Source organism: Thamnophis elegans, chromosome 1 (genome assembly GCF_009769535.1).
Source record: "Thamnophis elegans isolate rThaEle1 chromosome 1, rThaEle1.pri, whole genome shotgun sequence".
NCBI lineage: Eukaryota > Metazoa > Chordata > Lepidosauria > Squamata > Colubridae > Thamnophis > Thamnophis elegans.
The window spans coordinates 100,168,011-100,195,302 of record NC_045541.1 but is presented as its reverse complement, the minus strand read 5'-3'; the positions used below and the strand labels follow the sequence as shown (position 1 = coordinate 100,195,302).

The following is a 27,292-nucleotide window of genomic DNA, read 5'->3' as shown; positions in this document are numbered from 1 at the left end:
TCTTGTGTATGTTTTAAAAACTAAAAACTAAAATAAAATAAATGAGCTGCTTATTCAGGCGCCTTTTCCCCTCCCTTTCAGCTCAGGTTAGGTTATTGCGTCCCCCTCGGAGAGTGCCTTGCTTCCCTTCACCTGGGTCGCGTCTCTGGAAGTGAACCGTGAAGAGAGCAATTCTTTCCTCTTCCCTCCCTCCCCTCCCCTTCGCCAGGCCAGGCAGCCAGCAGCAGCAGCCAGCCACCGGTCGCCCGTTGTCACATTACATTCATTTGCAGCGTGTGCACGGGAGCGCAGCGCCCAGCCAGGAAGAGAGGGGACGCGCGCGCGCGCTCCTTCCCTCCCTCTCTCTCCCCCTTTTCTCTCAGAGAGCCGTTTTCCCTCTCTCCCCCCCCCTTCGGCTTTTCCCAACTCCCGCAAGTTAGGAGGCGCGCAAACCGCTTGCACCTGCTCCTTTCCCCTCTTTCTCCGCCCAACTTTCCTAATAGGGTCGCCTTCTCCGCGAACATGAGGGGTTACAAACGCAGCAGCCAAGCCAGCAGCCGAGTTGGGGCTTCTGGGCTGAGGCGTGGGTAAGCGACGGAGGCAAAGCGGAGGGTGTCTCTTTCTCCTCCCCCCCCCCCCGGTGAAAAGAGCGCCAAACCCGCCCGGCAACCTGTCTCCCAACAGGTAAGCGCCAGCTCTCATTGGTCTCCCCCGAGGGCCGGGTTCGTTCGGTTTACGGGCGAGGGAAACGGACTGTTACTTGTTTCCTCGACGGTGAGCTTTAAAGTTGTCGGTTTTTTTGGAGGGGGGGGGGGAGACTAGACTTTGTTTTGACGTGGAGCTTGCTAGCGCGGACCGCGTCGGGGGTTTCCGCCCTCCCAAAATGGCCAGCGGTTCTGGGACAAGCTGGAAGGGCGAGCCAGCCCTGAGCCTCGGGAACTGCATGTGGGAACGGGCTGTACCATACTATCGCGTTCTACCCGGTCGCCGCCCCTCCGGACTGCGCGGATGAATGAACAAAACGAAAGAAAACCACTCCGGGACTTAAAAGCGGCGGCGGTTCCGGGCACAGTTAATCGGCGGGGTCGTTCCAATTCGTCCGATTCGGTTCCGAGTGATGCCTGCGCCTAGGATTGGAGCGCAGAGCGACTGTGTTGGATGCAAGTGAAGTCTGGTCGATTTCCATCAGCAGATGGATGGAATATTCGACGGAATGTTTATTATTATTTCAGCCTCAAAGAGTTTTAATGTATAAGTGCATTATTGTACGACTGTGCTGATAAGAATAATGAGAAGGCAATATGAAATGTGTAATTTCCCCACCTGAACAAATATCCTGCCTTCGAAGTCAGAAATAAACACCTTTTTCTACCTGCAAAGAGGGTTGAACTGGGTTTAAGGTAATAAGCAAAGAAAATTATAGATAGATAGATAGATAGATAGATAGATAGATAGATAGATAGATAGATAGATAGATAGATAGATAGATAGATAGATAGATAGATAGATAGATAGATATTTTATAAATATATGAATGAATCTTACTTGACTATTAACAAAGACATGGCATTTGAGTGAGAAAACTCCCCTCCCTTCTGGTGTTCCTACTGGCCTTCTATACCATTTCTTGTATTTGGAAACAAATAATTTACTTAGTTTTAAATAAGGTAACAGTGCAGTAGGTCATATTAAAAGAAAAGGCTAATAAGTACATAGCATGCCAATAATAAAAAAAAATGAAGTGTAAGTGGCAGTTCTGAAAGAGAAGTTGTAGTCCTATTTTTTAAAGCTTTTTCAGTATAAAACATTTAACTGGGTATTCCTTTCTTAGGTCGTAAGGAAGTGATGGCTCTTAAGTTTCTGCTTGATAATCTGTTCAAAAGACATATTTTCTATCAAGATCTTATAAACTAGGAGAATACTCCCAATATGATTTCCACCAGTTTCTTAGCCATACCTATGCATTGTTAACATTTGGTAACAAGTAGAAATTCCAGTAGAACAAATATATGTAGTTCAGGAGTATGTCTATGAAGATTTTCAGTCATCCAGGTAGAGTTGTCTGGAAGTTGAGTCATGGCAACGGGACTTTCTTTTTGGTTTGAATTTTTTTGTTGTTTATCCAAGTTAGTTTCTTCAGCCTCAATGAGTTTCAGGAGTAAACCCTGGGTGTTTTCTGAGCTTTGTTTACTTGCAAATATTTTATTGCCTAAGTAGGTAACATCAGTGTGAATGTGGAGTTTGTTCCCTACTTACATATAGTACCTTGTCCTGCTATTGTTGGTGGGGGTGCAGTTTTCTCCTTGGTAGTTTTTTGATTAGGGTTTTTGTTTTCTGTTTGCTGGCATTAATCCCTGCTTATCTCAGTGTTGGCTGCTGGAGGGGATGTGTTCTGGTCTTTTTGTTTTATTTACTAGAGTTATTACATTATAAGTAAGTCAAGGCAGCCAAACATATGTAGTACGCCTTCCTCCTGTATTCCCTACAATAATCCTGTGAAGTAGGTTGGTTAGCTAAGAGAAAATGCCTAGTCCAAAATCAGCTGGCTTTCATGCCTAAAATGGGACTAGAACTCAGTCTCCTGGTTTCTATACCAGCACTTCAACCTCTAACCAAGCTGTTTTTTCCATCTTAGATTTTTTTATCATATCTTTCTCAATGTTGTTTCAATGTGGTTTATCTGTGTGTTTGCTAATGGTTGGTTTTAATTTTAATTTTGAATGTAGAAATTCAACAGCAGTTTTTGGAACAGAACAAATGTTGTTGGAGGAGATTTTGCCTCTTTGTGACATACCAATCATTGAGACACCTTATCAAGAAAAAAAGCTATGCTAAGTTATCTTGTTATGTCAACACTAGATTGTAGAAAAGATATAACTTTTTCAGAGATATGTAAGTATGAAGAAAAAAGTCCCAAACATTTTCTCTAGACGAGCCTTGCCTTGGGGGAAGCATGGTGTTTGTCATAGAGGAAGGTTGGACTTGTCTGTTCAAACTACATATCAAAAATGTCTATTAACTCCCATGTAAAACAACATGGAAGTATAATTGCGGGGGTGGTGGTACATATTTTTGTATTTGTGCATCTTTATTCAGGTATACATAGTACAAAGAGACAATAATTTTGTACAGTCCTTCAAGTTCCTTTTTTTTGCTTCAATGCCTGGCCAGAGGCAATTCTCTGAAGAGTAAAATTTCTTGATATTTTCAGGTCACAGTGCTCCATTAATTGCATATATTAATGCTGTTATTATTCTCATTAACCAGTAGCTAAATCCATATTTCAGACAATGGAGATTTAGGCCTGGGTGAGGATGTTTCAGTGACTATTAAATAGGAACATCATGTACATCTTCTGTAGTATCTACTCCATGACATCTCTCACTCTTTCACATTCATGTCAGAAGCATCAAGGTGTTTCCGAGTTGAAAGGATTAAATGGTGACATCACCATTGCCTGGGGGCATGCTGGTTGGAGGCTCCTTTCTTGTCCCCATTAATGTGCCCATCAAAGTGGTACCTATTTATCTACTCATGTTTGCGTGCTTTCAAATTTCTACATCAGGGTGTCAAACTTAAGGCCCAGGGGGCCAGACCTGGCCCATGGGCTGCTTAGATCTGGTCCACGGGGCCACCTAGGAAACAGCAATGGATCACCCACGTTACCTAATTTCAAATTTAAATTTTGCCTATTTCCTTTACCAGTTTAGATTCTAGACAAGAAGCTGGATTGCCTGATTTCCTGATTTTCTTGTGAACATATTGTATTTTCTCTACCAAAACATGATTACTTAGGGAGGAAAATTGATACACAAGTATATATTATGTTTTTCTTGGAATAGATTTGTACTACATTATTGAACCTGTACATTATCAGTAGTAGCACTAACAAAATGCAAATGCTTATCTGTCACTTGTCTGCAAGTGAGAATGAGAAAAAAATTCTAACAACTTACTTATTTGGAGATCTTAATCCATCTCATATTTTCCAATGTTGTCCTTATATTTGATTTTCATACATTTCATCAAATATTGTATAGTTCTAATAAAATTCAAACCTTAAGTAGTATATTCAATTTGTCAGCAGCAACAACAAAGTTAAGCTTTTCAAATGATAGGACCAGTGTTAATAAAGAGATATTGAAATTCAGCGTGGGAAAACTTTCAAAATTACAAAGAAAAAAAAAGAATAAAACAAGGGCATCTCTCCTAGAAAGGGAACACTATGAAATACAGAGTACTTTGTAATCTTAAAACATTTAATCTGTATGTTTGGGGGGGGGGGAGGTTCTTCCCATATAATTCATATAATGCCTGTAGAGTTGCCTTTGGCAACATATAGGTTAATAATCAATCAATATGAAAAGCCCCAAGGAATTTAATAAATCTCAGTGGACACTTACTAGGATTTCCCTATGAATGTATTGACTTATGGTCTGCTTTTGATTCAGGGAGCTCATAGTAAGGTTATCTGGCTATCACTGAGGGGATGGATATCCATTCTTTCTTTTTGGTCTATTTTTTTTGTAATTATAAAGAGATGCAGTATTCATTTTAAGTGGTAGTTTCCAATCCATAAGAATATACAGTAATTGTAACAGATGTAAATATCTACCAGGGAACTTTACAGAACAAAAATAATATCTGAAAAAAAACTCTCATCTAAAATAAAATCATTATAGCATGTGTAAACAACCTGAAAATTGTTTTACACTCTGCCCAGGTTTTGGAAAATAGGGATTGCTTTCCAATTTAAACACCCCCCCCCCGCCCCAAATGGAGGAATCAAAACTGGGATTTTTGAGATGTTACATCCATGATCTTGCAACCACATTTCAATCTCTGTGTTGCATTTTCTTCAGAGTAAAGATAGGTCTGATCTTTAAAAAGTGTACCTGTGAGTAGTCCGCAGTGTTGCCTGTGTATATACTGATTTGATGGAGCTTGATAAAAGGTAAGATCATTTACATTTCTTGATGCCCAATCTCCCACCTGCTAATAAGCAAAGCCTTTGGAGAAGTGCAAAAATATCTCTCATGAGTGTCATAGAGTTTGATATGATAAAATGAGCTGCACAGCCTGGGTTGTGATAGAGGAAATTATGTGTTTAATTAGCCCATCCATTACTACACTTCATGTAGAAATTGAACATAAAAAGATGGGAGTAGTACATTTCTTCTGAAGTACTAATTTTCTAATGTTTTGCATTACATGAAGGAGCAATCAAAATGGGTAACCATACCTGCAGTTTGAAGTGGATTCCCATAGCCTATGCTGTACATCTGTATTTAAATCAGGAGGTCTTATTTATGTATTATTAAATGTATATGTCATCTTGTTTAAACTGGAAAACTTTGCTATGCATGAAAGGTTAGCTTGCTGGTTTTGCCTCCACTCTAGTTACTTAAAATGGTGTCCAGTTTTCCTTGCCTGTCTCAGTTAGTTGCAAAGGATCCGAATTAGCTGCAGCAGGACCTGCAATTGGATCTATGATATATTAAAAGTACACCCTCCCCATGTTAAATTAATATGAATTCAATACATTTAAGGGAGAAGGCGACATATTAAAGAAAACTCATCTTCCTTTCCTTTTGACCAGTTCTAAATTTTTTTTTTCCTCTATACTTTTGTATGTTTCACTCTAGTGCCAAAGATTACATCCTACCAAGGTTTCCTCAATGTGCACCTTCCAGATATATGACTATGATTGACCCAGTCCTCCTTCTGCCGAACTACACAACAGTATGGCTAGGGAATGGTAGTGAAACACAGCTGGATGGTGCCATGTTGTTCTGCATTGTTGTGTTGTTACTTATCTTTTTCAGCTAGTGTATTGTGAAAAACTTTGCAACTACCCTTCCCCACCATTCTCTAATTCCAGTCCTGTTTTTCTGTTGGCTTCAGTGTTTGAGTGATTGGCAGGGAAGGAGGAGACTGGGTTACCAGATAACCTGGCTCAGGTTCATTATTCCACATTCACAGCTGGGAATCGGAGATCTGTCCCTGGAACATTTGTTCTTTATAAATAATTCTCATTTTATTTGTGTCAGCTCTGCATAAAACTGGTATATTGAGGATTTCTCTCTTTGAAACATGCCACAGGTAAGTTTTTAACAGTTGGTGTGAGATAATAAGGAAGAAGACAAAGGGGCAGTGAGACCTTCCTTCCCATCACCAAATGTCTTTCAGGGGAGGGTCATATGAATTACACAAACAGAATCAATGTAATCTGCTGGTTTGTAGTTTCGCTAAAAGATTTCAACTTTGTTTTAATGAGTATGAATGTCAGATATTGTATATGTCTGTAGCCATTTTTCAGATCAAAAGTCCTTTTGAAAATTTTGAACAAATGCCTAATTCTTTTCAAGAAAATTCTTCAACAAAGCAACCATGGGATTGTTTCCAGAATAAAAGACAGCCAGGTTTCTACCAAGTATTTTAGTGGAAGAAAAAAGGAACTTTTCTCCCTTTTGATACTGCAGGCTTCCTAGTCATACTCAGGTGGAATTAAGCAAAGGGATTTTGGATCCTTTTTCCAAATCAAATGCATATGTATTTGATACGTGTTAGTTTGAAATTCCAACTTTGTCCATTAAGTACAATGACAGCAGTAGCTGATTTTATTTAGGGTCAATTTCTAATCAATTAAAATGGCAGGTTTTTAAAAATTAGAAATGAATATAACTGCAGTTAATCATGTAGAAAAATTGAGACTCAATTAACAATTTGCCTTTTATCTGCTGAGTTTATCTTCATTAAAGCCAAGAGGGTATACTGATTACTGACTACTCTCAAATTACTCCAGTAACTAATCAGATTACTGATCTCACCATGTTATAAATTTTAGCAATCATCTAAGTTTAAAAATGTTCTCTCATGGCAGTAATGTTAAGAGATGGGGAAAACGTTGCATCTAATTCAGGGTTCAGGTTCCAGGTTTCCCAATAGTTCAGAACAGCTGCAAAAAACAGTGATGAAGATGATCAAAGAACTGGAAATTAAACACTAAGAAAAAAAGTTGAAGGGATTTGATACACTATATTCTGAGGGGGAAAAAGAGCCAGTTTGGTGTTGTGATTAAGGCAACAGGCTAGAAACTGGGAGATTGTGAGTTTTAGCCCAGCCTTAGGCACAAAGCCAGCTGGGTGTCCTTCGCCCAGTCACTCTACAGCCTTAGGAAGGACGAAGAAATGGCAAACCACTTCTGAAAAACCTTGCCTAGAAAACTACAGGGACCTATGCAAGCAGTCACAGGATTCCACTCAAAGAATTCAAGTCTTTATTAATAAATAAATTCTGAAAATGGTGATAATGGTATTTGAAAGGAATACTATCTGAAAATTGGCCCAGCTTATTCTGTTCTTTAGGACTATTCTTAAGTGTAGGACCTATGTGATAAGCTACAAGAAACAGATTATGGTTCAGTGTTAGGAAATATTTTGTAATATTTTCTAATAATAAGAGCTAATTGATAATTAATTAAGGCTAATTAAATCAGTTAAAGCTAATTAAATCAATTACCCAGAGAAGTGGTTGGTTCTGTTTCACTGAATGATTTCAAGCAGAGCCTGGATCAGTGATGGCTAACCTTTTCCGGACTGAGTGCCCAAAGTGTGTTAAGCCCAAAACTTAATTGTGTTACTAACTTAACAACTGCAGTGATTCACTTAATAAGTATGGAAACAAAGGTCATAAAATGGAACAAAATTCACTTAACAAAAGGTTCACTTAGCAACAAAAATTTTGGGTTCAATTGTGGTTGCAAGTTGAGGGCTATCTGTACTACATCAGAACTGTCATATTACAGGGCAATAAATATATGTTAGGTTTAGGTGAATTGAATAATAGTGCACTTAAATGAGTTTACTTTTTGCAAATAATTTATTTTATCTAAAATAAATAAAAAGGAATAAATAAAAGAGAAAATTAAAGTGCAGAAAAAAAGAAAAAGTATATCACAATAGAAAAGAAAGAAAAAAAGATATAACGAAGCAGCTTCACTGAACTTTATGGCAGTTATAAGTAGAATTACAGATTTACTTATCTATAAGGTTATACCTTAGCTCTTTCTATCCTATTTAGTGGTCAAAATCATAGATGATAAGTTTATTTTTTTCTATCATGCAAAAAGTTCATTAGGGTTTCCAGTTATAAAGATAATGTCTTTAATAAAACATTGTGATCATATCCTCAAATTCCATTATCTTTCATCTCTGCAAATTCTATTATCTTGATTCTATTCATTCAACCATTCCTCCACTGTAGATATTGCCAAATCTTTCTATCCTTTGTATAAACAACCTTGCTGTAGTTTAAACATGTAGTTATCATGTTTAAAAACAAAATTCACTGACTCTTTTCCATGTATCCATCAATTCCCACTTTTAGTTTCAGTTACATTTTAATTTTTAAAATTTAAATGCAAAATATTCTAACTTTTTTTGCATATCCATCAAGCATAGTAAAATGTCTATTTTTGTTCCCATTTCCAACACTGATTAAGGTATCTTTGTATATTCTAGATAATTTTCTGGTATTTGATATCAACAGGACATCAAAATTTTCTTTAAGATCATTTTACTCTCAATGTTTATTAAGATTATTGCATTCAGAAATTTGATTTTCTTAGATGTTATCTCTACTTGAAAGATCATAAAATAAAAAGCAATTATGAAGATATTTGAAGCATATGCTGTTTATCAAAAAGTGTTAAAATTACATCTGTACCTCCCACTTCTCTATATCGCTAATAATTAAAGATTGATGTGGTTTATACAATATAATGAAAACATGCAAGTATATTTAAATTTATTCAAAGAACTACATAAAAAATTCCATGTTCCTTGTTCACAAAAAGATTATAATTTCTTACATTTCAAAACAGCATATACTCAATAATAACTTTTGATTAAAAATGTTGAAATGCATTTTATAATATGGCATGGCCATCTTTTTTTTAAATGTATCAAAAATTTTGGGCACAGCTGTATTTTTGGGATCCCAGTTGTTATTGACTTGTGCTATTTTTAATTTTTTACCAGGTTTAAGAAAGTTATATGGTAACTCATTAAAAAAAGTCATACTCTGATTTAGTAATCGTTCTGGTTCTGTGAATGTTATTGAGAAGTAATGGCTTATATAATTTTTACAATTCTTTGTTCTAACTAAGTAACATAGTTATTCTTATCAAGTAACAGAGAACCCTTCAGAAATGCATATGGTGTGGATCGCCACTTAAAAGTTTTGAATGCATATAATCTTTAAGTAGTATATTGGAATAACTATAGCTGCATGGCCAGAAAATTATATCAGCACAAGAGAAGGTGAAAGTAGGAATGAGTGTGTTAAGACATGGATAAACATTAAAAGATAGTATAGTTTATTTTATACGTCAATTAAAGTTGCCCTTTAAATTATATTCTTCAATAGGGCATTCTTAGACTGACTTAAACTTGTCTCAGTGGTGACAAAAGGTTTTTACTTCTATTACTTAAAATACACAAAGGAGAATTTAGTTTGTTGTCTGGCCAAAATATTTCTGACGTATCTGATTCAAGGTAATATGATGCAGAAGCACCTAGGCACGTGATGATGAACCTATGCAATGCGGGTCAAAGGTGGCACGCAGAGCTCTTTCTGTGGGCATGTGAGCTGTCTTCCAGCTCAACTCCACCATGCATGCATGTGTGCCTCTCTCTGGCCAGCTGGTTTTGGGGTTTCTTCTGCAGATTTGTGGGGGACAGGGCACATGCGGGACACACACACATGTGTGGCAGTTGTGCATGCATGTGTGGGGGTAGGTGGGGTGCATGCGGGGGTTGTGTACACATGTGGGGAGGGGGCATGTGGGGGAAAGCAAGGGGTTATGTGCTCATGCGTATGGTGCCTGGCTTGTGTGGGGTCACATGTGCATTGTATTAAGGGTGCGCGCATGCACTTTTGGCACATGACAAAAAAGGTTAGCCATCACTAACTTAGGAGATTTTGCATGGCCTCATTTTGAAAACCACATGAGGAAAACATTAAGAAGTCAGCTCTTCCTTGTGGCTTTTCCCATCCCACCAGGTTTTTAAAAAAGCATTCTTGTCATTGCAGAAGTAGAAAATCCAAGGAAAGGAAGGGTTGTTTTAATTCTTTTCTCTCTTTATTCAAAATAATCCCCTCCCCCTCAAATCTCTTGTCTTGTCTCTTCTGGAAGGCTGAAATACACAGTCTTCTGTCCTCTTGCAGGTGTAACCCCACACTGGAACATAGGTTGAAAAAAAACACAGTATGTTTCAGAAATCAGTTGTTAAACATAACCCTGTAAGAAAGAGCCTTCTAGCATTTAAAATTTTTGTCTTGGAAAACTAAGTCTGCCCCATTTCTTTGCATTCATGTTTTGCAGATTTCACTGCTTTTCAGGAAATAAATTAATTTTGCTATGTATTCTACAGTAAAAGAAAAAATTAAGACATTTTTACCAACTCTTTATGGCATAACCTGCGAACATCTGGCTACCGAAAAGAACCATCATACTGTGAAACCCGGCAGTCACAAATGAGCAAGATGACAAAGAGTTAAATGAAGCATTTTAACAATAGCAGAAATTGGGTCAGATAATGAGTCTTTTCTCTATCAGACTCCCAGAGGTAGGAAAGTGATTTGGCTATTGAATTACAGTAGCCTCAATTCAACTATAGTATTGTCTGCAATGATGTAAAATAATTATGGTATCAATGACCAGATAATAACTTGAATCTTTAAAGCAGAAACAAAAGGGAGTTAGCCAATACTAAATTATTAATATCTATTTCAAAGGGCATTTGCTTGGTGTGCCTTCTCCTTCCTGGTACTTGTACGTATGAGAAATATAATTTCTAGGTTAAGTATCATGTGCATTGGCACACCTGACTATTCATAAGTTTCACACTGGTGTATTACCTGATACAGACTGTTAGTAGCTGTGGTCATAATAAAAATGAACACAGAAGTTGTCTGTATGGAAATCTACCAGAAGAATTTGAACTGAAATTGGACCATTGAGCACAATTTTAATTAAAATGTGAATGTGAAGGAAATAATATATATTAGTGCTTAATGCAGCAGAGCATATTCTGGGGTGATAAAGTAGTTAGAAAATGAAATCACTTGGCTATTTTGAAAATGGAATATTTCTCTAGATATGAACAATTTTACTTCAAGATTGGTTCATAACTAATTAGTATGGATTCCAGGCCATGATTTTGCCTTTCTGGCTGAGTTGTTCTCCTTGAAATGGCTTTTGTGTTAAGCTTAATAATGAAGGTTGCTCTAATTTTGCTGTGATACAGTTGAAGGCAGGTAGAAGAGAGACCTGAATGCATTGCTAATTCTCTGAAGTTACAAAAAAACTTTCTAGCTCAGCCTTAATTTGTACTGAAAAAAGAAACTCTTGGAGTCATCCAGAGTAAATTTCTGTGTTTGGAAAGGCTTGGAGTACTACTCAGTTTGGTACTTAAATTCCTAGTCTCATAATCCTTTAATGCATTGTATATATGCATTTTGTAATCAGGCAGTTTTGTCCAGTTCAGTTTCACCCTCATCTTAGCTATGTTCAGGCCAAATTTATGCTTGATCAGAGTATGGGAGAGGGTGGGTTTGTAAATGACATCTTTTGGACTTGGCTCAATTTGAGATTCTCTAATAGAACATAAAATAGATACTGTTTACCCCTGACATAAATGGTATGACTGAAGCTCCTTTTTAAACCCTGAAGAATGGTAAAATTTAACTAATGATTAAAGAAAGCTGGAGAATTCAGGTTAATATTTGGCTAGGAGTGATAACAAAAAGAAACACCATTGTAGTGACTGTAGGGCAGTTAGATATTACTGTACTACTTTCTAAAACAAGAACTTTAGAGGTTAATCTGGCAGTTGGCTTTCACATCAGAGTTTGTTGGTGAAAATGACTCAAACTTCTCTACTTTCTAAGACAGCTTCTTTAATGCCTATTCAAATATGATCTTTGAGGATATACTCGAAGTTTCCAGATGATTAAATTGTGTTGGAAAAAGTTATTCAGCCTTATACTTGTTTGGTTGATTGGCTGTGTAAATATTCTACCATTGTTTTATTCAGGAGCACTGGATGAATCAAATCATCCTGATAAAACCTAATGAAATGCATACCTTCATAGGCAAGTCATTCTTAGAAATCACAATCTGATTGGACCATCTGAACCCAAAATATGTTGTAAGGAGAATATGTTATTTAGTATTTATTTATTTAGCAATTTTCTTTGGATACTTTAAAGTAGTTGTCTCTCTATATCTAGATAAGTCCTGTTACCTGAAGCTTTTATGATACACATCATAAACTACTCAGTTGAGAAGTTGTTGAGTAGCTTCATAATTATTAAGAAAAATGGTTTTTTTTTACTCCAAAAGTTGAAGTGGGCAGGAAGTAAGGAAAAAAATAGTTGTCAAGCTGACTTCTGTACCCATGATTAAGACATGTAGTTGTAGTTCATAGGGACCCTGTTGCCAGGAAAGATCTAGCATTCTCTCCCTCCATATCTTGGTCAGATATTGTGTTAAGATACATAAAGAATAACATACCTATTCAGAACGGGGGAATGTTGTATATTGCTCATAAAGGCACAAGTTGTTTCTGCAAGAATTAATGTGGTTATGGTACTTAGAGATTAGTATTAGAAAACTCAATTTACTCAAAGGCTATATAAACACAGATGAGAGAGTGTTGTTTAGCACTTATCTGCCTCAAGCATCCATGCTTCTAAAAATATTGATTAATCTACTAGCATAATTGGTTAATGTTCACTTGTTAATTAATTTAATGTTCATGAGAAGTTAATAGTTTTCTAAAGGGATGAAAAAAACATTTTTGAGAGGGTGGATGTCTAGTTTATTTTCTTAACTCTGTAATTATTGCTCTGATCCAGTGACCATCTAGATTCTTGCACCCACATATGATCTCAAATATAGATTTGAGATAGTGATTTTAATTAAATACATGCATACATACCCATCGTGTTGTTATTCCCTTTTGAGATAAGCAATATTGTGTAGAATGCAGAAAGGAAATAGGAAATAGTAGGCCAAAGAAATTAAAAGCCTGAAAAAGGTCTGTGTATATGTGGAAACACTTAAAACTAGTTTATCTCTAGTCTTTTCAAACATCATTACTTCCTCAAAGTTCACATACAATTTCATATATTGTCTCGGCTGTTTTAAACTTCTCATCTGTTTTGAGGACCCCATCAATTTTATCAACTGCAACTTGGAAGAATACTTTGATTCCCACAATGAATGAATGGCTGTAAAAGTTGATGGAGTTAGCCGAGATGCCAAATTGACTGCTTTGATTAAAGAAAAGAACACAACTAATTTTGTTTCTATTTGGAAACTGCTTTTGGACTTTGAGCTTGTTGTTTGTTTCCCAAAGGAAATTTTGGATTTACCAATTAGATAGGTTTGATGTTATAAAAATGGATAGTCTATATATTATTACATAAAAGTAAAAACTTGAGGTTTTATGTTATGGCCTTATTCTACTGTATCAAAAGGAGTTGGAAGTCAATGCTTTTCCTCCCCTTTTTTCCTCTTCCCCTTGTCCTTCCTTATCCTTCCATTATCTTTATTTTTCTTTATATGTTTTATTTTATATTTTGATAAACCAATACAATTGTTTTGGCATACTAACCACAACTTGCTTAGTCTTTTTCTTGCTCTGGATTCCAGCTTCTGTCCCTGAATAGGGGGGTGGGGGTCAGTATGTAATAAAACTTCTCTTATACACAATTTAATCATGGATGATAATGCTTATGCGACCTGTATCACTGAACCCTGTTGGACAAGAAAGGGAAGGTTCACCTCTTTGAATGTGTCCTCCAGGCACCAAATGCAATTCCAAGGTAGAGTGAGGATGTGGCTGATTGTCTTTTGTGAGTTTTGGGTGGCCACCAGAGGGTCGCCTTAAGCATTGGTGATATGAGACCCTTTTTGTGTGGTTGAACCATAGCAATCAGTGGGGATTGCTCCACACTTCGCTTTCTCCTTGCAGTGTGGCAGCATCCCTGCCTATTCTCCTAGATTCTGTGCCTGGGCTAGCATTGGAGTTCCCCAGACTTTATGGTTTTTGGACACTTCAATCTGTCTTTTCTAGGTAATCAGGTTAGAAGGTCAGAGTTGGTACAGGAATTTATGGCCACCATGGAACTGGTCTAACTTATTCATGACCCTAATTGCATAATGGGTCATACATTAAATCTGGTGTTTAATCTGGCAGTGGTGCCATGATTTTGATTTGGGTGACATTAACATCAGTTCCCTTCCATGGACAGCCCATTCTTTCTTGGCCATGGAGTTCTCCGCTGCCCATCCCAGATGATATTTCATGTCTGACTCTGGGCAGGGTGACACTGTCCCAGACTCAGATGGTATGCAATTTGGGGGTTGTTCTAGATTCACAGTTGCTTTTCACAGCCATGGCTAGAGGGTCTTTGAACATATTTCATCTGGTGTGCAGTTGCCCTCTTTCTTGGACTGGGATTGCATCTTAATGATTTGGTAGACATGAAGTGAGGAGGCAGAAATCTTGCTTGTTGTATCAATTCCCCTCATTTAAGACAGCGATAGTAATAGTCTCCATGTCACTTTCTGCGTAAGTTGGATTCTATGTACGGATGCCTGCTAGGGCTTACATTTGTTGCATTTGTAATTATACATCTTGATTGTCCACATTACACATATTTGGCTAAATAGTTATGTAATTCCTAGATAGAGCTACATTTTTATCACAAAGGAAAATTCATGAAACATAGAATTATTAATTCTCCTGTAAATGGCAACCCCCACCCCAAACATATCATTTGCTTGTTGTGGATCTGATGTAGCATGGAAATTATGGTTTCCATGATTATGATTTGAATAATTCCCACCTTTGGCATAGGTCTAATCTCTTGCTCTCCTACTATATAGATGTAAGACTGTATTGCAGAATATTTCACTTTGTTAGTGAATAAACCAGGCAACACTGTCCTTAACTATTGTTTATTTTAGGAAAAAAGTATGAAAAAAGGATTTATAAAAGCTCAGACTGTGTTGCTCTTTCTGTTTTTTTTAAAAAATAGTTTAATTTTGTGGCTGGGATACAGTTTAGTTAATATTAGCATAAGTGCTATTTAATTTGTCATTCATCGGTGCAAACTGAAAGAACAAAGCAAAGTATGATGGCATTTTTGGGCTTGGGTGTCAAACAAGGTACTCACCTGCACAGATGTACTAAAAGCAGCAGAAAAATATATATTGCAAATTTATTTAAGAAAAAGCTAAATAAAAATATTAGGGTTTTTAAAACATGTGCATATCCTAGACAGCTTTCATTTTGCCTTGTACTTTTGTATATACTACACTGTCTTAAAATTGCTGTTTGACTCCAAGTAATTGTTTGCAAAACATTACATCACTGGGACTTGTACATTATCCAAATCTCACTTTGTCCCTATTTGTCTTTCTTTTGTAATCCCAATAACACATTGTCCTTTAGGTGGCTTGAAAGGACTTGGCTTTGACTCTTTATAGCTTCTACTATGGAAATAATAATAAGAAGTTTTTCTTTCCTTTTTTTCTTTTCTTACACTTTTTCCTTTTTTCCCTTTTTTAACATTTTCTTTAGATTTGACTTTTATTGCATATAAATGTTTTGCTTCACGTCATGGAGAAATACATTTTTGCTTTATTTGGATCAAGAAAAAAATGCCTTACATGAAATTGCACTAATATTAGCCTACTCTGCTAAACAAGCAAGTAAATATTATATAAGTACACATACTACATAATATATAATTCATATATTAATTATATTACTATTACAAAGAACTTACTTAATATCTGACATAGAGCCATAGGTTTTCAGATTGCAGAAGGAACAAGTGCAAGTATAAACTACTGTTCCTGTTTTCCTAATCACAGATTGCATTCAGACACCTGCAAACAAAAAGAGGCTTTGTTTTGCAAAAGGCAAAGTTCTTTATTGACATTCCTATACTTGATTTTGTAGAACAGGCTTTTCAAGCAAGTTTGCTTATGGAAGTTAGTCTCTGCTGTCCACTCACCAGTCGAATTGAGGTTTAAGCTATAAATGAACACAAGACAGGGTCTTATTTTCTTTTGACCCCCAAAATAAGTGCTTGGCCTTATTTTTGATAAGGTGTTATTATTTTTGAGGTCCAGGAAGTGGCGAGCGTCATTGCCTCATGGCTGCTTATGGGTTGCAATATTTTCAGGGAGACCTTATTTTCAGGGGAGGACTTATTTTAGCGCATGCGCTCAAAAGCCTGATTGGGCTTATTATCCAAGGAGCTCTTATTTTCAGGGAAACAGGGTAGCTTTCTTCTCACTTGTCTATATAGTAACTTTACTTCTAATCAATTCTTCCTGTAGAAGTTTCTTATCTCTCACACACTTAATCATCAGCATCTGCATTAACTATATGGTACATATGCAAACAATTCATTTGAGATGTGTCTGGCTCCTGGTGTCTACAGGACAAATCCATACACTATTGTTGCAGTAACATAAAAGTGCTTTGCCCTTGACTTCTTCCAGAATGTTTTTTTTCCCAGTGGAGTCCTTGGTGCCTCCTGAACTTGGTTGTTTGCTTGTTTGGGTAACATCAGTGCAAATGAATGCGGGGTTTGCTCCCTGTTTATATAGAGTAGCTTTTTTTATATGGTAGTTTTTTTCATCAACAAAATCATTGGGTTAGAACTGGCAATGTAGACTTTGGTGAAGCAATAAAAATATATTTTATTAATCACTATGCAGTCTTGCACTTACAATCAATTATGTATTAATACATGTCAAATTGATGGATATTTTATATAGTTACAACCCCCGGTATGCCCAAATATGGGAGGAACATCACTACTTCCATTCTCTGTCCTTCGGCTCGTCACAAGAGACCATCCAGACAGAAACCCAATATTTTTACTGTTGCCTTTTTGTTACATTTGTTGTATTTGTGCTGATAAATAAATAAAGGGAGACTAGTATAGATCTATTTCAAGCTATTTAGCTCTCATCAGCTTCGATTCCCAGTAAGGGTATGGCTAGCTGATGAGAGCTAAATAGCTTGAAATAGATCTATACTAGTCTCCCTTTATTTATTTATCAGCACAAATACAACATACATACATACATACATACATACATACATACATACATACATACATACATATATATATATATATATATATATATATATATATATATATTTAAAGTCACATAAATAAATACAACATATATATATATATATAATCTATCTATCTATCTATAATATATATATATATATATATATATATATATATATATATATATATATATATATATAATTAATATATATATAATTAATATAATATAATATAATATATAATTTCCAAGTGCATACATATAAGTACAGCCAGGAACATGTAATTATCTTTCACTTCTCTCTTTTACCTACTTTGAATTCAGCAACCAGGAAGCAATCAGTCTGGAGTTAAAATAAGAATTAATTTCTTGAATTCTTAAATCTGTATGGATTTATCATGCTACTCCTTTGTCATACAGCCAAGAGTTAGGGATAAGCTAGTTTCACCTACTATAGCCAGGCATATATTTTCAAATAAATACTTTTTATATAGCTCACTGACATTTCCATGACTCTATGTTGAACGAATAAACATATTCCTGTTTGTGCAAATAACTAAGAATTACTGAAATGCTTTCCACCTCAGATCAGTTGTTTGATCCTAAGGCAGAAAGGATTGATAGAGTGAGATAGTTTATGACATCAGAAACCAGTGTCTGACTGTTATTTCTGTAGCTTCCTTGTGCTTTTGCTTACATGATAGAGTTGGCATTAAGATGGTTTTGAATGTGGAGGGAATTCAGGTTTTTCATGACATGAAAAAAAATGATTCCTCCATTGCACTTGAAATGAAAAAGCCCAGCAACATATGCATAATGGGTAGCAATTGTTCAAGTGCCTAGGTGGTCACATATATGAGTTCTAAGATGGGGAAAGGAGGCATTTATTTAATAGTTAAATTTTATACCTTTCCTCTTAGGATATCAAGGCAGATGATGTTGGAAATCTTCCTTCATTTTACCCTCCTAGTACAAACCCGTGAAGCTGATTCAGCTGTGAAATATTTATCTGCCAAAATTACCAGTTGACTCTGTAGTACAGGGAGGATGATCTTGTTCAGCATACTTCAGGAATAAAAGGAAGATACGTCTATAAAGCCAACCCCCCTCCCTCACAACTTTCACCAAAGCTGAGATTTGTGAGCTTGTTTCCTACATTAAAACAAATATAAGGATGATCACATTGTTTGTCTTATTTCAACATACTGTGGGAACTAATTGTAGTTCTGTGGACTAATGAGCTATAGTAAGGAAATATGTTTCATGTCATTTGCATGAGTTATTTTGTTCTCAAGCTAATCAGACATTTACCTGATTGCATTAGCATTTCTTAAAGAATCTTAATTACCACATGCTATAATAGTATTTTCATTTGCTGATCATGTTTTATCTTTTTTCCCTGTAGTATATGCATTCACACTGCCACCTTGGCTTGTTGGAAAGAAAGTGTTTTACCTTTTGTATGATGAACTAGAGATGTTAAATGTCCATTTCAACATTTGTTTGTTCCATTTTTTCCCTTCCTGGAGATGTGTCAGTGAATAATTTTCATGGTACAAATCCATCTCTTAGTACAGTTATTGGAACTTTTTCTCCCCATAACTTTTGGTTATAAAATCAAGTTTCCTAAATCACTTAACCATGGTTAAAGTAAATCAGCAGTTCCTACAACCAATTGAACCGGGCTCTGTGTTGTGTTATGGTTTCAAAAAATGCTTTAAAAAATTCACTATAGCAATGTCAGATGAAGCTTTGATTTATGCTGGAAGCTTCCAGAAGAAAAATTCAGTTCATTCAGTTGAAAAGAGATGCTTATAGGAAAAAAAAGTCCTGTTTAGCCTCCTCACATTTGCTTAAGCAGAATTAAGAAGATGGCAATATTATGACAGAAGCAGCCCATGGAGTGGCACTTGAATTGAAAATGTAATGGAAATGGCTATTTAATTTTGGCAAACTGTTACCTCTTTTCCTTTCTGGCACCTTTGAATGCTTGACAACAATTCAGAGTTACTGAATGGAGCCCATTCCTTTTTTGTTTATGTATCAGCAGGCTGTTGCCATTCAAGTCACATTTTGCATCTCATTGTTTATTTTATAGGTTGAAAGCCTTATGAGCAGAGCAAAATTATCTTATTAGTTTTTTTCTGTGGAAATGTAATTTGTGACTTGGGGAAGCATGGTCACATACAGATCTGGATGAAAGACACCTGCTATTTCTGCATGAAAGGATATTTTTTATATATTTTCAGGCATTTGTTTTGTCAGCTTAAGAAATCATGTTTGGTAACAGGTTTGAGTAAGTGGATAAGTGTATTTATGTGTCTGAAGTGGCAAGTACTATCTAGGAATTAGAGCTACAAAGATGTACTCTAGAAGACAGTTTGCTGGCAGCTTGCTTTCTTCTGTTGCCATCAGCTGCAATTCACACAATGTTGGCATATGCCACCTTCACCTGGGGAGTTGCTGCCTGCATCACTGCCCTGCTTCCTCTGCCAGCTCCATCCCACTGCTTCCTTCCCAGCCAGGCCCAGAAGCTCCCTTTGATATGTGTCTCCACTACCCTGTCCGAGAACTGCACCTTGGCCTGAATCTTGAACCAGCAGCAGGGGGAAGAAAATGTTCATTTGTGGGTGGTGGGGGAATATCAAGCCTTTGATTTCTTCGCCCTGGGTAGACCTTTACAGTTCTTCCACTCCTGCTTCTGAGAATACTTTATTTCACTCTAAATCTCTTGATAGCAAGAAAAGTAAATTTTAATTATACATCACAGGTCATAAAAATAGTAAATAATAAAATATAAAAAGCATGTTAAATATATTTAGATCTATCTCCTGTTGCCTTTTGAAAATATTTTTTTCTTAAATTTATTATTAAATTCAGATTGTATTTTTGTATTATTAAATACAGAACTCATTCCTGTTCTGACAGATCTTATGACAGAGTTTCTCTAGAGTTCAGATTGTTTGGCATTCAGTAGACTACAGCACTATATCTGAAAAAAAGGGTCCTTTAATTAATTAGTAATTTAATAGTAATTTAATAAATTTGTATGCCGCCCAATCCCGTAGGACTTTTTAAAGCCATCAGTGAATCAAAGTAAGCATTGAAGAATAGTTGGGATTGATTTGGATGCATGATTTTTCAGAAGATGTTTACGAAATGGTTTGGACTCGTAATGTTAAGTCTCAAATATGCTTTACTCAAAACAATATATTTAAATATATAATTTCAATGCAAATATCAGCATTATAACAAAAAATAAGTGGAATAATTAAAAAATATAACATTGGTTAATTTTTAAAATACTACCAAAATAATACGACTTATTAAAAACCTGTTCACACACAGGCACATACTATATGCAATTGAACAATAAATGTAATTTAGAAAGTGAAGCTATGATTAATTCTATACTACTTTATTTCATTTCTATGTTTTAGAAGCTTGTGGACATGCTTATCAGAATAACTATTTTTAGTATGATATTTGATGGTACATGTTCCATCATGTTAATGCTTCTATTCTATTACCGTATATACTCGAGTATAAGCCGACCCGAATATAAGCCGAGGCACCTAATTTTACCCCAAAAAGCTGGAAAAGTTATTGACTCGAGTATAAGCCTAGGGTGGGAAATGCAGCAGCTACGGTAAATTTCAAAAATAAAAAATCAGTGTTATTTGAAACTCAAAGTTATGTTTATTCAAGGGACCTGCTTAATTAAAGTGTTCTATAATATCAGTATGACTTATAATACTGCAAGTCTGCAATATTAAAATACTTGTATAGGGGATCCCCGGGATCCCCCGAAGAGATCAAATCACAACCAGTATGCCACCTTCTTGGTATATTGTTTTTATTTTCACTGAGTTTTTAAAAATGAGCATTATTTCATCCTTTTTTTCTTTATGTTTGATTGGTATCTGCAATTTGTGTTAATTCTGTTCATACATATAATATAAATGAAAAACCCAGCTCTCTTAAAAAATATTTTAAGTTCTTTCTGGTGCTCCCTTTTAGAATTGGCCAACTAATATTTCTGTTCGCCCAACTAATGTCAGGCAGAGTTAACTGAAAAAGTAATTTTTCATGAAAGGACATTTTCCTAGGATTTTAATTGTTCTTACTGTCAGATTTCTCGTTATTTCCAGCTTGAGTCTCCTTCTGACAAGTTTCCATTGCTTCTTGTCCTGTCCTCAGGTGCTATTGCTGCCGCCGCCTCCTCCTCCTCCTCCAACAGCACCAGCACATTTGCTGCCCAGCGCTGCGGCTGAGGTGAAGCCGCCAAAGCTCCCGCTGGCGCCCCCGCAGCGTTGGGCGGATATCCGGCAGTGCTGTTGGAGGAGGAGGAGGCGAACCAGCCTGCCATCGCCGGCCACCGCTAGCCCCGCTGCTCTTCCCACCCCCTTCCAAGCCCCACAGTCCAGCGGATGGAGCAGAAGCAGCTCCGGGGCTTCGCTGCTGCTCCCCGCATTTTCTGCACGGGGATCCCTTGGAGAGGGGATTCCAGCCTGCCATCGCCGGCCACCGCTAGCCCCGCCACTCTTCCCACCCCCTTCCAAGCCCCACAGTCCAGCGGACGGAGCAGAAGCAGCTCCGGGGCTTCGCTGCTCCATCCGCTGGACTGTGGGGCTTGGAAGGGGGTGGGAAGAGCGGCGGGGCTAGCGGTGGCTGGCGATGGCAGGCTGGTTCGCCTCCTCCTCCTCCAACAGGCAACAGCACTGCCGGATCCAGTTGTAGACTCGAGTATAAGCCGAGGCGGCTTTTTTCAGCCCAAAAAGTGGGCTGAAAAACTCGGCTTATACTCGAGTATATACGGTACATAAACTCTAATTAGTAAATGTGTATCACTAATGAGGAAAACCTAAGCATATATTTTAAGTGAGTTATCCTTGAGTATAAAACAAGTAAAACACACCTAGTTTGGGCACGTAATGTAAGTAAAAGATGGAATAGACAAGTACTGTATATTATACTGGTCTCCTTCATGGAAGTAGAAAGGGAAACAAAATATATGTGGCTGGGTAGGACTGTAAATGTTTGGAATACCTTTGAAAAAGTTTTGAATTATAGTTTGGGACAGACTGAGATGACCAACAGCACTTGAATACCTTGAGCGCAACTGTAATTCCTTTTTCCTGGGACCCTCGGGAGCTCACTGTAGTGCCCTAAACCTTCTCAAAGGAATAGAAGTCTCTCCTGAACAATTGTGATTGCATTATGCAGTACAATGTTTTGGCTTTAGTCCCCAAATGCCATTCTCTTACAGTCAAAATTAAATAGTCTATTTATCTGGACTCTCCTTAAGTATTTAGTACCTAGCCTCTTCTAGGTGCATATATCCTAAAGAACAACAACAAAAGCTCAAAATGATTTCAAGAACAACTACCGTATTTTTCAGAGTATAAGATGCACCTTCCCCCCCAAAAAAGAAGGTGAAAATTTGGGTGCGTCTTATACACCAAATGTAGCCCCCCCCCCACCAGAGGCTAAAAATGTGAGGCATGGAGGGCAGCGATGGTTTGTGGCAATCCTTGTAGCCTGGAACAGCTGATGGGGGTATTCCGACAGTCCGATCCATCTTCCAATCAGCTGTGCTGAATCAGGCTGCAATAAGTGCTGAAGCTGAACTGACTGGTCAGAGTTTGCAGCAGCAATCACATTCAGAAAGCACAGTAACTGATTCAGCAGGATTCAAAATAATAATAATATGCAATACATTGCCAAATGCAGGTTTTCCAGTAGTAAATACAAGCAAAACACAAGAAGTTTCACTTTCAATTCTGGGCTAAGCCAGGCTCCTCCCTGTCTCCTTGTTGCTCACACAGCAAATTTCAGAGTCCAAATAGCCCTCATTGGCTGACTTAGTTGCTATGCCTATTCATTGGCTGACCTTGTTACCATGTGTCAGCTGAATACCATGGATGCTGGTAGGCAGAGGCAGAATATTTTTTCGTCTTATTTTCCTCCCCAAAAACTAAGATGCGTCTTATACTTCGGAACATCTTATACTCCAAAAATACGGTGCTGAAAAAGTGGCAAATAAGTAATGAAAATAAAATGATAAACGGAATATATTCATCTTTTCATTCCTATTCATCTTGAAAAGGAACAGGTAGCCACTATCTTAAACGCTGTGAAAACAGTGCCTTATGGAGAAACTTTGTTTCTCAACAAAGTCCAGTTGCCTTTTGAAAAACCACCTATGGAAAAACTGCTGCTGAATAAGGCTTTATAAGAAATTAAGGAAATAGAGAATGCAGCCCAATTGGTCATTCAGAGAGCTACTGTGGTGTAGTTGTTAAGTTACCAGGATAGAAACTGGAAGAATATAACTTCTAGTCAGGGGAGAAATCAACTTACTTTTGCTACCGGTTTGCAAATGTGAGTGCATGCACCACCACCTTGCATGCGTAGGACCTTCCGCGCATGTGCAGATCATCAAAAACGGGACGTGATGATGTCCGTGTGGGTGGGCGAGACTCCCACTGCCAACACTACCTGAACCAGATAGAACCGGTCGAATTTCACCCCTAGTCCTATCTTAGGGAGAAAGCCAGTTGGTTGAGCTTAGGCCAATCCTTCTCTCTTAGCTCTAGGAAGGAGGCAATGGAAACCCACTTCTGAAATTCTTGCCAAGAAAGCTGTAAGAATTAGTGTCATAACAACAATGAAATACATTGTTCTAAAAGATGGTGACTATTTTACTGGTCATGCACTCAGATTTCATGACAGAACAGAAAATTCTTTTGAGATTTGGTATCTCATGTATGGATAGATGGATAGACAGACTGACAGAGAGACATATAGAAAGATACAAAGATAGGATAGGTCCTTGAGCACCACATTGCTAACCTAATTAAATATTTTCTAAAACCTTTTGAAGTTTGTTGCAACCCTGTATTGGCCAATAAAACTTTCATTTGTGAGATTAGTATCAGTAGGAATATAAAGAAGCCAGTGTTTATGCTTTTTATTGACTTAAGGTATTATAGAGAGCTGTAGTAATTCACAGTTCAATGAAGCATAAGAATATGAAATTCACCCTTAGGAATTTTTTTGGCTTAAAAGAGAAAGTCAGTGTAAATATTCATCTCTAACATGGTATTTCAAAGCTATATTGCAATATTTATTATTAAAAAGGTTTAGCACATCAAAAATAGCAACTCCTCAGAATCAAAACCACCTTCTCCAAATTTCTGTGGGATATGCTTTCCAAATAATTTCATGTAGCTAATTACTTATTGAACATGTAAACTTCTATTCTAGTTAGGGCTATTTACAGTATCAGCAAAATAATGACAATCTTATTGTGAATATTTCTTTTGTCTATAGTTCTAACAACTTTAGCACATTCATTTAATTTACATTTCTGTTAGCTTTTTATTGGCTTCTAATGCAAATGCCAAGGGGAATTTCCATTTCAGCAGTAGAAATATTTAATATTGGATGCAAGTTCAGTGACAAAACTTCCTGATAAAAATCTGCTTTCTCTTCAGTAAGCTACTCTGACTCATAGGATCTCTTTTAAGTATTGATTCCCATATATAATCTTTCCTAGTGTCAAACATTTCAACAGCTGTTATGCTTTTGATTTGTTTATCCCAATTAGCAATTAAGTAGAGAGTGGACTTTCACAAGTGCTTTGTAAAGGTTAAACATTACTGCATAGGGTTTTATACTGTTCCTTACAGTGTTTGTATTCTCTAATCCTTTGTGAAGGTCAAATATAAATTTAAGTGGGCTTTACAGTATTTTTAAGTATGCCTGTTCTACAAATAAGGATGTAATATACATGGGGATTACTTTTGCTTCTAAAGAATGTTAGATTTTCTATTATAGTAAGTATTTCGATTTTAATCCCATTTTAATCTACAGATAATTTAATTTACTTGGTTCTTTATTTTCCCAAAATTCCTTCTACCCTCAACACTTGCAAAGTTAGTTAAAACAGACTAAAACAATTTAAACAAATGCATTCCCTTTTCTTCCTGGGTTCAAAATGTTATATATGGAACTAATTGTTGTCTTGTCTTTTGTGTTTTTTAGGTGAATGTAATATATGCTGAACATGCCCCGTAGTCCAACATCAAGTGAAGATGAGATGGCTCAGAGCTTTTCAGATGATTCAGTGGAATCAGAATCAGATAGTTCCAAAGAAGAAACCATTTACGACACCATCAAGGCGACAGCAGAAAAGCCAAGTAGCAAAATGGAAGATGCCCAGAATAATACATTAGTGATACGGATTATAATACCAGATCTACAGCAAACTGTAAGGACAACCCCATGAAAACATCACTTGATCAAATTTGTTCAACAGTGTGATTAGAATGTTTATGATAAGACTTGTTGGTTGTTTTTTTGAAATATATTTAAAAAATATGCATAGCAATTAAAGAGAATGTGGATTGTATTTTGATGAATATAGGTAACCCTTAGTTAAGCGTGGCAATTGAAACTGGACATTCTATCACTAAGCAATGTGATCATAAAGCACCAAATTATGTTATAATGCCAACTTACAACATCAGTTCCAATAGTTCTAGTTGCAGCCTTTGGGCAAATCCTGCACAGTTGTTAGATGTAATGTCACGTGGTCACCATTTGCAACCTCCTGCTGGATTCCCTATTGACTTGTCAGAAACTGGCAGTAACAGTACAGCTCCTAATCAGTTTTGCCGTCTTTTGCTTTCCAAAATAATCTTAAATTTATAGAGAGGTAATTAATTAAAATGGAACTTAGAAAATAACATGTATTTGAGGTAGACCAGGCCAGGAAATAGGGACTATAAGAAACACTAGAACTCTGTTGATATAGGCTATACAGAATCTTGAAAGCCTGAGGGGGAAAAAAGTTAATTAGTTTTAGATCACAATGATATTTTACTGTTTTGTTCATATAGTAGGTACTTAAACCAAAAGTCAGAAAACAGTATTGAAAAATATGATTCAGTTAAGTATAAGCTTCCAATCACATTGACTGGGGAATAACAGATTAAACTGTGTGCTTTTATCACCAGAAAAATAAAGCAGAATGCTAATGCATCTTCCAACAAAATGGATATCCATGCAACTATTGACATTTAGAAATATTGGATAAATAATGAGTGAAAGCACATATAGATTGAGTTATTGCTTGGTTTCAGCTATAATCTCTGTAGTTGATGGTGACTAAAATATAAGAATTTAATAAGCCAATATTTATTTAGCACTATTTTTCATTACTGAAATGTTCATTTCATTTGTATAGAAAAATCAAGAATAACTGGCGAAAAGTGCCTTAACATTCTGTTTCCATTCCACTTTTACTTAATTGATGTTTTGCTGAAAGACATGAGAGGAAGGGCTCTTGTTTATTCCTTTTAATGACTATCAACTTTTGATGTGCAAGAAATTTGGGTCACATTTTAATATCAATCTTTCTATTTAAAAATAATATGCAAACACAAACTTAAAATGTAAATTTCTCCAATTATGGCAATGAAGTTCTCCATTCAGAAGTCTAAGGGAAAATGAATTAGACAGAATATTCTGTAATTAACAAGGTAGGGTGCATTTAAAAAAAAATCTCAGACTGATACAATATAAAGTTCAAGTAAACAAACAAACAAACAAATAAATAAATAAGCTTTGTATTAGATCCTAGATTGTAACATTTCACGAAATCTTTCTAAAAGCCCATAAAGTGTTTTCTCTAAGAATAAAAGTTTAACAATAAAGATATAAATATCTGAATAACCAAACTCAGAGAGCATCAAGGATCTCAGTTCAACCCTAAGCTACAAATGATATCTTCTAATTGTAGACTGCATTCATTCCATTTGTATGCACCTCTTTCATTTTGGAGATTAGCTGTCTTGCTACAGCTGTGCTTGGGAGAAGCTGTCAGATTAGCAGAGAAGCAGTGGAGCATATGAGAAAACTGACCATCTATGCTCTCATATTGTCAATTGATAGCTTATACAATAAATGAAATAGCCAAAGAGCATTTAATTTCATTTCATCTGCATTTTGCATTCTTATTGCAGAGATTAAGTACTAACAATTTAATTAGGAAGGTGTATACTATTTCAGGTTCAGAATCAAAAACTTCTCCAACAAATGAGCCTGTGTTTCCCCATATTTTGGCATAGATTT

At 36.4% G+C, this 27,292-nt stretch overlaps 1 protein-coding gene across 4 annotated transcripts in view; it reads left to right on the top strand.

Annotated features, from left to right (window-relative positions):
* Positions 1–295: 295 nt before the first annotated feature.
* The window catches only part of SHANK2 (SH3 and multiple ankyrin repeat domains 2), a 339,586-nt gene continuing 312,589 nt past the window's right edge, over positions 296–27,292 (top strand). For 3 of the 4 annotated variants that reach the window (XM_032225519.1, XM_032225512.1, XM_032225496.1), the window contains exons 1-2: positions 5,936–6,081; positions 25,202–25,427. In XM_032225519.1, the coding sequence (XP_032081410.1) occupies positions 25,215–25,427 (213 nt within the window). In that variant the 5' untranslated portion in view covers positions 5,936–6,081; positions 25,202–25,214. Of the gene's footprint in view, positions 664–5,935; positions 6,082–25,201; positions 25,428–27,292 lie in introns of those variants that run through there. The other variant, XM_032225503.1, reaches the window with a different exon arrangement.